The 14,126-nt window shown below is 48.7% G+C and overlaps 1 protein-coding gene across 1 annotated transcript; it reads left to right on the top strand.

The window, feature by feature from the left end:
• Window positions 1-68: 68 nt before the first annotated feature.
• On the top strand, window positions 69-14,126 carry SF3A1 (splicing factor 3a subunit 1). Its single transcript, XM_065851673.2, has 16 exons — window positions 69-254; window positions 2,317-2,432; window positions 4,064-4,268; window positions 5,083-5,340; window positions 5,773-5,847; window positions 6,556-6,706; window positions 7,147-7,340; window positions 7,971-8,088; window positions 8,204-8,389; window positions 8,761-8,882; window positions 9,039-9,281; window positions 9,955-10,165; window positions 10,903-11,057; window positions 12,175-12,276; window positions 12,448-12,519; window positions 13,395-14,126. The coding sequence occupies exons 1-16, from the start codon at window positions 189-191 to the stop codon at window positions 13,494-13,496; spliced, it is 2,376 nt and encodes a 791-aa protein (XP_065707745.1). The 5' UTR covers window positions 69-188; the 3' UTR covers window positions 13,497-14,126.

The following is a 14,126-nucleotide window of genomic DNA, read 5'->3' as shown; positions in this document are numbered from 1 at the left end:
TTTCCGGCGCATGCGCGCTATCCCCCCCCGCGGGTGGCCCGTAGCCCGCAGTCTGCGCGTGCGCCTGCTCGTGGGCACTCCGTCACTTCCGGCCGCCATTTCGTCCGCGGCGGCGTCGGGGTCTCCGGTCTCTCTGGTGTCTCTGTTGTTTCTCTTCCCGCCCGTCCCGGCCCCTCAGCGGGAGCACCATGCCGGCCGGACCCGTGCAGGCCATGCCCCCGGCGCAGCCAGCGCCCCCCGCGGAGAGCAAACCGGTGCGAGCCGCGTGGGCGGGGGGGCCGCGTTGAGGGGATCGGGGCCTGGGCGCGGCGGAGTCGGGCCCGCGGGGTCGGTGTGAGGTCGGTGTGAGGTTTGCCTTCCCACACTGGTCCCTCGGCACGGGTGGGGGGCTGCGGTTCTCTCCTGCCGTTTGTCGCTGTTTGGAGTGGGTGTTTGGGGACGGGGCTGCGGCCTCTGCCGGCAGCGGCACCGCGCTGGGTGTGCGGGGCTGCCGGGAGCTGTGGGGACAGCCCCGCCCGCAGGAGCCTGGGAAGGGATCCAGCACACGGCCCGGTGTGTGAGGGAGCATAACAGGCCTGGGCTCAGCGGGACCTCCACGATTCACAGAATCTCACAGAATGTGAGGGGTTGGAAGGGCCCTGGAAAGCTGATCCAGTGCAATCCCCCCATGGAGCAGGAACACCCAGCTGAGGTTCCACAGGAAGGTGTCCAGGCGGGTTTGAATGTCTGCAGAGAAGGAGACTCCACAACCTCCCTGGGCAGCCTGGGCCAGGCTCTGCCACCCTCACCATGAACAAGTTTCTTCTCATCTTTCAGTGGAACCTCCTGTGTTCCAGTTTGTACCCATTGCCCCTTGTCCTGTCACTGGTTGTCACCGAGAAGAGCCTGGCTCCATCCTCCCTTTCCATATTGATCCCCAGGAATGAGTCCCCCCTCAGTCTCCTCTTCTCCAGCTCCAGAGCCCCAGCTCCCTCAGCCTTTCCTCACACGGGAGATGCTCCACTCCCTTCAGCATCTTGGTGGCTGCGCTGGACTCTCTCCAGCAGTTCCCTGTCCTTCTGGAACTGAGGGGCCACAACTGGACACAATATTCCAGGTGTGGTCTCCCCAGGGCAGAGCAGAGGGGTAGGAGAACCTCTCTGACCTACTGACCACACCCTGGTTCTCTTGTCCCAGCTGGGTTCACCCCAAAATGTGGCACAGCTGTTCCCTCCCCAGCTGTTCCAGTGGTTCCCATTGCAGCATCAGTCCCTGAGAGCCTTTTTCTGAGTGAAAATCCTGGGTTAAGATTACAGACATTTCCCATACACATCTTTTATTTTATAACAGTTTTTTCTGTGAAAGTTTCTTGGTGAGGAAAGAGGAGGGACGTCTTTAGTGTCATGCAAAGAGCAGTTTCTGATCTGGCTGGAGGATAAAGCCACCCCCAGGGAGGGTTTTGGGATTTTAGTTCAGATTCTCCTGTAATATCAATGGGAAAAGTGCCCTGCAGATTTTTTCTCTACAAAACAAATTTTGATGCAACCACAACGGGATTAAAAACAATGTGTTATTTAATGAGTTAATCGTTCGGGTTCTAGTTTCTTCTAGTCCCACAGACCTCTAGGAACGTTCCTAATTTCCCAGCCTGTTTAGCAGTGCTGAGTTACTCCCAGATGTGTTTTTTAGGCTTTCCCCTGAGCTGCCTCTGGTCTTGGCATTTATAAACCTGCTCAGGGTGAAGGCTGAGTTAGTAAAAACCCCAGGAGGGTTTGTTTTGCTTCCCATGGAGTGGCCGTGTGGCGAGTGCCCTTGAAAAGATGCCAAACATCGTCTCCCACCCAGAGAAGCTGGGGAGTTTGTGGGACTGTTATGGGTGATTCAGGCAAATCAGATCGTTTTGGGGGCGAGGAGGAGGACTGGCAGTGCTGCCTGCCATTTGGAATAATTAACTCTTACGCAGCCTTCGTGAAACATGGGGTCGCAGAACAATCTGTTATGGTGTGTTAGGATTGTTATTTCCAATGTAGGTGAGGAAGTTGAGGGAGAAGGGAGATGAATTTTCCAACTCAGCCAACTCAAAATAAACCTAATTTGGGTTTGTCGCCTACCGGGCCTTGGTCTCACCTGCTGATATGTAGCATGTTACTCGATATTATTTGAAATTGCTTTTGTTCTCAGCTTTGATTTAGGCTCTTTGACTGCAGACAGCACAATGAAAGATGCCTCCCCATTCCACCACCTCATCACCTTTCGAATATTTGCTGCAGTTGTGAGGCAGCACTGCAGAGAACTGTAAGAAAAATATAGATTTGTAAATATTCATTTTTATTATAGCCAGAAGAGGAGCCGAAAGAGGAAGCGGCGGCACCAGCCAAGCCTGTGGTAGGGATTATTTACCCTCCCCCAGAGGTCAGGAATATTGTCGACAAGACTGCCAGCTTCGTAGCCAGGTAAGTGACACTGGTGTCACCTCATCTGTCCTTAGGTTTCCACAGTTCTCTTCTGCGCAGCTCCAGGAACTGCAGCAGGTCACGCTCCTGTGACGTGACATGGAGAATTTTAAGGATTGAGTCTAAACCCGCGAGGCTGTGGGGAAGGATATTCTACTTAAGAGGTTTAAGCCACGCTTTGCTAGAAAAACTGATTAAATAAAGTTCTTGGCATGTGCTGCAATAACCAGGTGACAGTTCCTGTTCTGAGTGAACTGAAGGGGAAACAACATTCCAGGTAGAACAGGAGCCACAAGGAGCCGTCACTGTGTAGGTGTTGAACAGAGTGTAGGTGTTGAACTTCCCAAAACAAGGATGCTCACGTTTGTCAGGCCCTGAGGTGACATCCTGCCCTTGTTTGTGTGCAGCTCGGTGGGTGTTCATACAAACCTTGGTCATTTCTCTCCTGTGACAGCCAGGAGGAGAGACGTGTGTGCTCCCTGAGGACAGATGAGCTGCCCGTGAGCCACATGGGAATATTTTTCCCCTGTTGACTGTAGCCAATTGATTAGCGTGAGTATTGATGTCAAATTTAGGGCAAGAGTCTAAAAGTTGAATAAATTTTACTCACTTACGCGTCTTCTGTTTGCCTGATGTCATCACTCTACAAGTGCAAGCTGTTGATGGTAGCTGGGCCGTCTTCCGCTGTGGGTTTTGTTAATGCTTAAGTATTTCTGGCTGTTCTATCACTATGTGAGGTCTCAGGGGGCTGGATCTTGGTTGTCTTGCAGCGTACAAATAGCACAGAAGGTAAATACCTCCTCAGGTGGCTCTGCAAATTCTTCACCTTTGCAGCCCCTGAACAGGTTGAGCGCTGTGTGCTTTCACCTCGCTGAAGCTGGGGGTGTCAGACAATTCCAAAACGCTGGTCTAGCCAGAGACGCTTATTGTGTAACTACTCTCTGAAGTGCTGCCAAGGAGCGTTGACTTCCTCTGAGCATAAGGAAGGGGCTGTTTATCCTTTGGTATAGTAAAGCCTGCTCCAAACAAGGAGGCCTCAGCATCTAAACAAGACCTAGAGGCCTCCAGAGAAGGTGAATAGAAATGTGATACGGCAGCATTAATTTTCTCAAACTACCCCGAAATCAATGTCTTGCGCTTTGGGTGGGAGGAAGGGACGTTACCCCACTAAAACTTGGGTCTCTCCTAAATGCAGCACTCAAATGTGATCAGTGTCTGGACATGCTGACCATTACCTGCATTTTTCCTTTATATGAATGAAACTAGTCTTAAAAGCTTGTTAATAGAGCAAATAAAAATGGTCTAATAAGTAACTTGTAAATTTCATCTAATAAATTGTCTAATCCAGTAAATGATCTATGAGATTGTGGAACACTTATGAGGTTTTAAGTGTCTTACATATTCACTGCAAATCATTACAGACTAAATTAGGGCAAATGCCTTTAACTTGTGTGTGTACAACTGGCTGCTGTGCTGGGCATGAGTTTCATAGAGGGAAATTCCTTCCACGTGGGAGAGAAAATTGTCTTCTGAGGGGCTGATACATCAGCATGTCGTATTATAAAAGAAATAGACATTTACACTTGAGTTGATGCTCGTTTATCTAAACAATTTCTCTTTTTCCTCCCCAGAAATGGTCCGGAATTTGAAGCTCGAATTCGTCAGAATGAAATAAATAACCCCAAGTTCAATTTCTTGAATCCCAACGACCCTTACCATGCGTACTACCGGCACAAAGTCAGCGAGTTCAAGGAGGGGAAAGCCCAGGAGCCCTCGGCTGCCATTCCCAAGGTCATGCAGCAGCAGCAGAGCGCTCAGCAGCAGCTCCCGCAGAAGGTCAGTGTTCCTGTCGCTTCGGTCGAGAACTCGGCTGCTACTGGTGGTGTCACAGCCTGGTGTTAAGCAGAAGGTCTCAACGACCAGACAAATTGAGTTATTTATACATTTGCGAAAAAGACAGCACCAAGAGGTTTAGACGGTGTCTGGGACTTTGTTTTGGTGCAGATGTGCATCCTCCAGTTGCTGATAACATTAAGTTTCACATATAACTTCAAGTTATCTAATTATACTCGGTCTGTTATATTTACGTTTAGTTGTATATTGATTTATGTGCTATGTACACTAGCGATCGCTCAAACCATATGAGCTCAGGACTCCTTCCATAGGCAAGTACCTTCGAATCCCTTGGTGTTCAGTTTGGGCTTGTTGCATGCACTAGTTTCTAGAAATAATTCCTTTTTTTTCTGCCAGAAGGATCAACTTTAAAATGTGGAGTACAAAACGTTGCTAAATTTTTTTACCTGTGCCTTTATACCTGCTGGATGGAGAAAGGGCGCTGACTGAGTCGGGGTCTCTGACACTTTGTATGGCCAGCAGTCACTTTGTGTGTTATTGACTGTCCTGGAGAATCACAGCAAGTCCTGATGTTTCCAGTTCTGTTAGCTGTTGGGGAAACATTTATTTTCCAGTGGGCCTAAATACAGATATCCAGTTATATCCTGTGATGCTAAGTCTTCCCATCCTTGCAGCTACCAGGATATCTAGACCGATGTTGCTTTCTCACAACAGCTGAAGCAAAAATGGGCACTCTGGAGTGTTTGGTAACAATTTATTCCTTCAGTTACTGAGCTGTCTCTGTTCCGCTCTGCAGGTGCAGGCCCAGGTGATCCAGGAGACGGTTGTTCCAAAGGAGCCGCCTCCGGAGTTCGAGTTCATTGCGGATCCTCCCTCCATCTCGGCCTTCGACCTGGACGTGGTGAAGCTCACGGCGCAGTTCGTGGCTCGCAACGGGCGCCAGTTCTTGACTCAGCTGATGCAGAAGGAGCAGCGCAACTATCAGTTCGACTTCCTTCGCCCCCAGCACAGCCTCTTCAACTACTTCACGAAGCTGGTGGAGCAGTACACAAAGGTACTCCTGGCACTTTACCTGGCAGGTTGATTCTTTCAGCAGCAATATTGGTTTTTGAAGCCCTACAAAACAGACTTGGAATATGTGCAGGTCTAGGAGTCCATCCTTTAAATCTTGCTCTTTGGGCGGATGTCTTGTGCATTATTGGCAACGTGCGGCACTGAACACAGTGAGCTGCTCCTTAAATGTAGCAAACACTACTGTAATATAAGTAATAGTTGTGGGGTTTTAAATATGGACAGTAGTTGGAAGGCCAGGAGTTACTGGTTTTTTAGTATGAGCAATCAGTAGTGAGAGGGTTGCAACAGAATAAATGGAACATAGCCCCAGGGGCCTGCGGGTGTTTTTATCAGTGTGGAAAGAGAATAATTACTGTTAAGGAGGCTTTGGCAAAAAGAATTGTCACCAACTGTCATGCAAAATATGTTTCAGATCTTGATCCCACCGAAAGGCTTACTGCTCAAACTCAAGAAAGAGGCCGAAAATCCCAAGGAAGTCCTAGATCAGGTATTGCATGAAGAATTTGCAGAACTGCTGAAGCATTTCAGATGTGTTGAATTTTTTCTCTTCGCACGTTTCTGACTTATTGGCAACGAACAAAAACATACAGAGAATAAAATGAATGTGTCCTGTGTAGTCACCTGGATACAGGGTACCCAGGTGTGTCTTTAAACTACTAATTTAATTAGTGTTAGTTGTGACACCACAGAGGCATAGATACTGCACAGCACCATGTCCAAACGCTTTACAAAGCAGAATGTCTCCCTCAGACAACTTCGCCATGACACCTCAGCCACTTAAAGTCCTTCCAAGCTGTTCTTTATTACTTGGCCACCTGTCTCTGTTACAGGGGCTAGTTTTGCTCTGGAAAGGTGACATTACGGGGTTGTAATGAAGTGTCTGTGCATTGTTTGCTGACTGTGAATCTGCAGCGGTACCTGAGTCATGTTGTACTTGTGTGGCTGGGTCTTGGCTCAATAAATCTGCACTTCCAGCTGCAGAAAGCCACTTTACAAAGCTGATGCAGTGCTTTACTCAATGGGCAAACCTGTAGTTTTAAATGAAATAGAAATATTTGTCGTGCCAGGCTTCTGAAGTAGCACTTATGTGAGTGCCCTGAAAGGGCTGGTAGCGTAAACTTGTGGATGCTGTAGAGATGACAGTGATGTGTTTCTCATCTGACATCTGGTGTTTGCTTTGCCTCTGCTCATGCAGGTGTATTACAGAGTGGAATGGGCAAAGTTCCAGGAGCGAGAGAGAAAGAAGGAAGAGGAGGAGAAGGAAAAGGAGCGTGTTGCTTACGCCCAGATTGACTGGCATGACTTTGTGGTCGTGGAAACAGTCGACTTCCAGCCCAGTGAGCAAGGTACTGGAGTTCAGCGCTGTGACCTCTCTGACGTGCTGCTCCCTTTCAGTAGGGAAACGCCCTTTTTGGACAGGCGTGGGGTTTTACAGCTGTGTACCTGTCAAAGAGAAAAGGGAAAGCCGCCTAGTGACAGTGTGCAGGGCTGGGTGTTTCTCTGAAGTCAGCACAAAGTCCAGGACTGCACTAGTGTCTGCTTTTCTGCCAGCACAGCAGAACTTGTCCCACTTTCCAGTGATGCTTTCACCTATAAGTACCTTCATCTTCATGTGTCTTGCTGGTGTTGGTCTGTGTAGACTCCATCCATTCCTCCTTAAACACCTTGGCATCCAGGAGGTTTTAGTGCCACTGCTTTGTAGAGAAACTGTTTTTCATTCAAGAAACTGATGCATTGAGGAATGATACAGGATAGAGAAACAGCATCTTTGCATTTTGCCTTGCAGGGAATTTCCCTCCTCCCACCACTCCAGAAGAGTTGGGAGCTCGAATCCTGATCCAGGAGCGTTACGAGAAGTTTGGGGAAAGTGAGGAAGTAGAGATGGAGGTGGAGTCAGATGAAGAAGATGAGAAACAAGAGAAAACAGAGGAGCCCCCAGCCCAGCCAGATCAAGACACACAAGTACAGGATATGGATGAGGTAACTCGCCAACAGAATCAGCGTTACCTTTGTCCAGTGCAGGCTGTGTGGTTTACAGTCCCCTTCACTTTCACGGTCAGAAGTTCCTCAGTTTCTTGAAGAAATGAGATTTCCTTCTGATGGAATTCCAAGACAACTTGTTCCTGCTGGAATGCTGGAATACGTTATTTATAATATTTTCCATGACAATATGACTTCCAAGAGAGAAATCCAGTAATTCTGTCACCTAATGGTGTGGGGTTTATATTTCTGTGATCAAGCCTTTTGGGCTTTTTTCTGCACAGGGTCTGGAACACTGAAAGATGACTCATTTTAGACTCTTCCTGTAAGCTGGTTTTCTGGTTACAAGGAACATGAGCGTGCTTAACCCTATGCCCCTGCTTGCTGTGCTGTTGTGATGTGGAAGCTGAGGAGCACTTGCTTCCTCTTCTGCCTCTGCTGAATTTCTGAAGTCATATTATCCAGAGGAACCACTGTAGCATAGGTGTCTGGAGGCAAAATGACTCTATTGCCTCGGAGCTGCATCATCACTTCTTCCAGCCCTGCATAGGAATTTTAGACCTTTCTCAAATCTTATTTGTTGATATTTGACTACAGGAACTTGATTATGATTTCTTTTTCCTAAATAAGGGCTCAGATGATGAAGATGAAGGTCAGAAGGTTCCTCCTCCTCCAGAAACCCCGATGCCACCACCTCTTCCTCCCACACCAGATCAAGTCATTGTGCGGAAAGATTACGATCCCAAAGGTAAATCAGGCTGGTGAAGAGAAGCTTTTATTTCTCCCTGAATAATCTCAAAAGCATTTGTTTCTAGGCTGCATCCTCTGGTGTGTTTTTTGACAGTGTGGTTTTGTTTTTCTAGCCTCAAAACCATTACCACCCGCCCCAGCTCCAGATGAGTATCTTGTTTCCCCCATCACTGGAGAGAAAATTCCTGCCAGTAAAATGCAAGAACACATGCGAATTGGCCTCCTGGATCCTCGGTGGCTGGAGCAGCGTGATCGATCCATCCGTGAAAAGCAGAGCGATGACGAGGTCTATGCCCCAGGTCAGCTCGAGCACCCAATGCACCTTGGAAACCCTGAGTTCCTACATGAGTTCTGTGAACTCTTCATGTGCCCCCTCACTCCCCCCAGCTCCCACCGAGGAAGAAGATCTTAAATATGGTTTTCTGTGTGATGTTCTTAGTGTGCTGATTATGTGGATGCATTCGTCATTAGTACATTGAAGCCTTTCTGTAAATTTAAAGGCAAAGAGCATTGACTGCTGCTGGCCAGCCGTCAGTTCCAACCTCTTTCTAGAAAGAGCAGCAATCAGCCATTAGGTACCAAACAGTTTAAAGGTCATTAAAAAAGGCTTGATGATGTTTGCCTTTGATTATATCACTTGAGATAAGACAATTTCTCTTTTTGCCTGCAGGTTTGGATATTGAAAGCAGCCTGAAGCAGCTGGCAGAACGCCGTACTGATATCTTCGGTGTAGAAGAGACTGCCATTGGTAAAAAGATTGGTGAAGAAGAAATCCAGAAACCAGAGGAAAAGGTAGAGTGAAAACTGTGTTTGTTAGCAGGTTCCTGTAGTATTAATGCTCAGAGAGACACGAGGCAGGTGAACTTCATTCTTGCTGTGAAGCTGCTCTCTTGATTTATTTGCAGTCTGGCCAGGCTGGAGTTATTCTGATTTATTTTATCCTCTCAGGTGACCTGGGATGGCCACTCGGGCAGCATGGCCCGCACACAACAGGCTGCTCAGGCCAATATTACTCTCCAAGAACAAATCGAAGCCATCCATAAGGCCAAGGGCCTGGTGCCAGAAGATGACAGCAAGGAGAAGATCGGTCCCAGCAAACCCAATGAAATCCCCCAGCCACCCCCTCCTTCTTCAGCCTCGAATCCCCCGGCCAGCGCTCCGCCCATCACATCCGTCCCTCGTCCACCCACCGTAAGTGTTTGGGCTTCCAGACGCAAGTGACTGTGACTGGAGTTAATTAGAAGGGAGTCCTGATGAAGGTCAAGGGTTATAACAGCGGGGCACTGGCTTGGAAGCAGATTTTGAGTGAAGTTCATGTTTCCAAATGATCCTTAAACCAACAGAAGAACCCCATTGAACTTGCTGTTAGAAATGGAAAATAAGACTTATGTGGAGCTTTTTGTCTTCAGAGGTACCGAACAGATGTGATCAGCTGGGTAGAGGAGGAACCTGGGCAGTGAGATAGTGGAGGAAGGGTGGATGGCCAACAAAGGGAGGGGTGAGGCCTTTTTTTAGGTGTAGAAAAGCGTATAATGCAGAACAAAAGTACCTGCAGGCAAGAAATGTTCGCAGGTGACTCACTTGCCTGGTGTTCCTGCCCAAGGGTTCTGCTGCGTGACTCTGAAATAGCTTCTTTCAGATGGCCACATGCTCGTGGTTTGAGTGGTGAGGGAAGGAAGAACCATTTAATGTGTTAATGAAACTTCTGTCCCCGTGTACAGGCAGCTCGAGCTGCTTGCTGAGGTCTGCAGCAAGTCCTGGCCAGCAGAAATCCTCTGTTGTCTGGGTTGTTTTAATCAGGATTGTGCACAGCACCGAGTGTTGCTGCACGTACCCACTAAGAACAGTTACCCTCTCTCTCCAGATGCCCCCTCCCGTTCGCGCTGCTGTGGTTTCTGCAGTTCCAGTCATGCCTCGGCCCCCGATGACGCCCGTGGTCCGTTTGCCTCCTGGATCTGTCATTGCCACCCCCATGCCACCGATAATCCACACCCCGCGCATCAACGTGGTCCCCATGCCGCCCTCCGCTCCTCCCATCATGAGCCCCCGCCCGCCTCCCATGATAGTACCCACAGGTCGGTAACTTCAGCTTTCTCTGGCTCATTGTCAGCTAATTCCTGTCGAACCTGGGCTTGAGCTTTGATTCTTTTTTCTTTTTGTGCCTCTGATAATGGTGTGTAATTGGGATTGCAGACCCTGAGTCCTATCATTGAGAATTTTGGGGTATTCCACACAACTTCTGGGCTCAAGGCTGCTCCTGCAGCATGAAATACAGAGAATTGTGTCTCACCTGTTTCGTGTCTGTGTCCCTGGGTGCCTGCCCAGGGGAAGATGAAGAACTCACGCTGCTTTCCAAAAGGAACCAGGGTGAAGAGGAACTGCCAGCTGTTACAGCTTGTGACAGAAGTTGCTGCTGCAGGAGGAAAAGCAGTTGCCTGGCCCCTTTGTAGCATTAAGTGCTTTTAAGTTGCAAAACACAATGTAAAAAACAATTCTTAATTTTTAATTTTTTTTTAATCAAGATGCTGGCACTGCTGCATGCCAAACTGAGAGCGCTTTCCTTTTTGCAAGATCTGCAGGAAGCTCTTCTGCTGCTTGTTGTCTTTTCCTGGACTGGTTCCCAATACAAAAGATCTCCTAACATTTGAAGTTTGCATGTTACTGCTGGTTGTGTTAACTTCCTCTGTGTAGCGTGGCATCTATTTTCAGCCTTTACTGCCCTGCTGAAGGGAGTTTTTGTGTGCGGGAGTGTCTGCTGCCTTACCCAGTGGATGACTGCAGGTTGTTTTGTGTCCTCCCTGTCCCTTTTCAGCATTTGTTCCTGCGCCTCCTGTGGCTCCGGTTCCTTCCCCAGCGCCGATGCCTCCAGTTCACCCACCGCCGCCCATGGAAGATGAGCCGGTCTCAAAGAAACTGAAGAGCGAAGACAGCCTGATCCCAGAGGAGGAATTTCTGCGCAGGAACAAGGTACGGCTGCGGGCCGGCGGCTTGGTGAGAAGTGTCCTGTCGTAGAATCACAAAAGGGTTTGTGTTGAAGGGACCTTCCCAGCTCCCCCAGCGCCCCCCCCTGCCATGAGCAGGGACATCTTCACCAGCTCAGGTTGCTCAGAGCCCCGTCCAGCCTGGCCTGGGATGTCTCCAGGGATGGTTCATCCACCACCTCTCTGCCCAACCTGGACCAGGCTCTCACCACCCTCAGGGCAACAATTTCTTCCTCATGTTCAGCCCAAATCTCCCTCCTTTAGTTTAAACCATCACCCCTTGTCCTATCACAACAGGCCCTGCTCAGAAGTCTGTCTCTGCTGGGCTGTCGAAGCTCCTCTTCCCAAATGGGGTGTAAAGCCAGTTCACTGCACAGATGGAGCCGATGTGCAAAAGCCCTTCAAGGGAGTGACTTTCTGAGCTGGCTCCTTCCTGAGCAAACAGAACTGCTCTGTATTTGACTGGAAAGAGCAGCGCAGCACTGCAGACAGAAGTCAGTAAGATAGTACTCTTCTGTAATTAAGGGCAGTGAGATGTAGGTTTATATTAATGTAAAGAACTAAAGCTGATAATAAGCTTTTAAGCAGAGGACTGCTAAGCTGGAGATGCGAGGAGCTTTGGTATATCAATGTCAGCATGATAGTGTGGCAGCGTGGTGTATTCTGTAACAACACGAACTAAACGTTAGACTGAATTCCCTCCCGAGGAGCGCCGTCGTCGTGGGTTGAGGTTTAAGTCCTTTAAGAAAGACTATCTGGTTTTCCTGGACGTAGCACAGAGAAACTGTCTCATGTTTAGTGCTTCATACCTTTTCTCTGTGATACTGTGAATGCGTGTGGTGCTTGGTGAATGGCACACAAAGGAGAGACTAATGTGAGAAACCCAACTAAATGTTTTATTTTGTTAACAGTGGAGTAACTTTCTCAGTGTTGAGGCACATATATTTCCATGTGTTTACTGAGAAGTCAAGATACGTGGCTAGTTTTGGAAATAAATAATTTGTCTGCTGGCGCTGAATTTCTATAAATAATTCCCCTGCTGCTCTTTTATCAGAGTCCTGAGCCTCCTTGCCTATAAGAGACATTATCTTTGTTTCCTCCAGGGTCCAGTCACGGTCAAAGTCCAGGTTCCCAACATGCAGGACAAGACGGAATGGAAGCTGAACGGCCAAGTGCTGGTGTTCACGCTGCCGCTCTCCGACCAGGCACGTAGCTCATTAACCCGGCCTTTACCCCTTGTTTTCTTGTGGTGTTGCTGTGCTTTGGGAACAGCAGTTGACCTGCATGGCAGCAGCTGTAAAACTCGGGGTGTTCCCCCTGCTGCAGGCTTGTGCCTGGGGGAAAAAAGTCTGAACAAGCTCTTTGCCTCTTCCCAGGTGTCTGTTATAAAGGTGAAGATCCACGAGGCCACAGGGATGCCAGCTGGGAAACAGAAGTTGCAGTATGAGGTGAATATAAGCCCTACAAACACTGTTTCAGTGCTTTCTTGCATAAAAACTGACTTTTTACAAGAAAAACTTGCAAGGCACCCACTGAGATATTGGGGAGAGCAGAGTGGGGAGTGGTGTCTGTCTTGTCTGTACAGCACACTTGGTGACAGACCAGCACAGTTAGAGCGGGCCAGGCCTTCAATAGGTGACATCTGTGGATCTTCATGTTGTTGCTGTGGCAGATGAGGCCTCGAAGAACAGACCTCTCCAAAATCAGCCTGTTGTTCTCTTGGCTTTTTTTAACACGTAAATGCAGCAGTCTGCTCCCACCGTTCTGTTGCCTGTGCTCTGGAAGGTGGGCGAGCGAACCTTGAAGCCCTGGCAGTTGTGACAAGATTGTCTACAAAGCACAGGGGGGAAGAGAGCTCTCTCTCTTCCTCTGGAGACGGGAGCTGCAGAAAGGCACCCTTCCTTTTTCATAACTTGTTTCCAGTCATGCAGAGGCACAACCTGCTGCCTAAGCAGTGAACTTTGTGCACTCACCTCCTCAGGGTTCATCTGTGGGCAGAGACTGTGTTAACCCTTAGCGAGAAGGGCTTCACTGATTTGGTTTTTCTTCCCTTGTTGTGGTGACTGTCTTTATATATTTGTAGAGGTTTATAGTGTGCATTGTCTCTGTACTGTTGCATCATTCCCAGCATACCCAGTGCCCATCTGCTGAGGCACTGGGGTCTCTCTGGGGTTTTTCAAAGCCCACAGTGTTGTCATCATGCTGTTCCAAGAGCAGGGCCAGGAGGGCTTTGTCTAGGGGGGGGCTTGTGGGAAGAAAGCGTTAATATTCTGCTGTGACTGTTTGATTTCTTTATTGGTTTATTTTTCTCTCCTCCCCTCAGGGCATCTTCATCAAGGATTCAAACTCCCTGGCTTATTACAACATGACGAGTGGCTCTCTGATCCACCTGGCACTGAAAGAAAGAGGAGGCAGAAAGAAATAGGAGCCATGGAGCCCAGAGATGTGACGCGGCTGCGATGCTGCTTGTGTGTAACCCCGACCCCTCGAATCCTCCAGCCCTTTAGGGGCTCCTGCCAACTCTAGTTTGAAAAAAGGGACTGTGAACCACGCTTTTGGGTGGTTAATAAGGGAGGGGAAGCTGATGGAGCCCTGAAAGTTGTGTAAATGTAGTGAGTGACCTAGTATGTACCCACAGCAGTCCGTTAGTGATCGATGCTTTGCCTGAGTGCTGGCTCCCCGTTGAATTCCCTCGGGAAGCGACATCGAGGTCATGCCCAGCTTAGTCTAGATCCATCTTTGAGGGATTTACCCCGACCAAGAACATCAGCTGTCTGACCGCAGTGCTTGCTGCTTCATTTAACCTTCTTCTAATTGAAAACTTCTTCCTTCTCAATGTACTTATTAAGCCCCTTGTTCTTTCTCTGTCTCCGATTTATCTGCAAGAGCCTCTCGCGCTGACCCTGACTTGGAAATTTATCCTCCCTCGGCCTGAGTGTACGCGGCTGTTCCTGCGATAGAGGAGACGTGGGGCTGTGTACCCTGAACAGCTTCACGCTGCCTCTGTACAGCCTGTGGTTTGTTTTAATAAACACGCGTCTCGGTGCAGGGTTCA

This window comes from Patagioenas fasciata, chromosome 17, assembly GCF_037038585.1.
Source record: "Patagioenas fasciata isolate bPatFas1 chromosome 17, bPatFas1.hap1, whole genome shotgun sequence".
NCBI lineage: Eukaryota > Metazoa > Chordata > Aves > Columbiformes > Columbidae > Patagioenas > Patagioenas fasciata.
Note: the sequence above shows the minus strand (reverse complement) of the source record. Positions and strands in the feature narration are given on the sequence as shown.

What these genes read in the sequence shown, in the direction of transcription:
- SF3A1 (XM_065851673.2), top strand. Translation starts at nt 189, where the DNA reads ATGCCGGCCGGACCCGTGCAGGCCATGCCCCCGGCGCAGCCAGCGCCC. An exon ending in ACTGCCAGCTTCGTAGCCAG is followed by an intron (nt 2,433 to 4,063) that starts GTAAGTGACACT and finishes TTTCCTCCCCAG; the next exon opens with AAATGGTCCGGAATTTGAAG. An exon ending in AGCAGCAGCTCCCGCAGAAG is followed by an intron (nt 4,269 to 5,082) that starts GTCAGTGTTCCT and finishes TCCGCTCTGCAG; the next exon opens with GTGCAGGCCCAGGTGATCCA.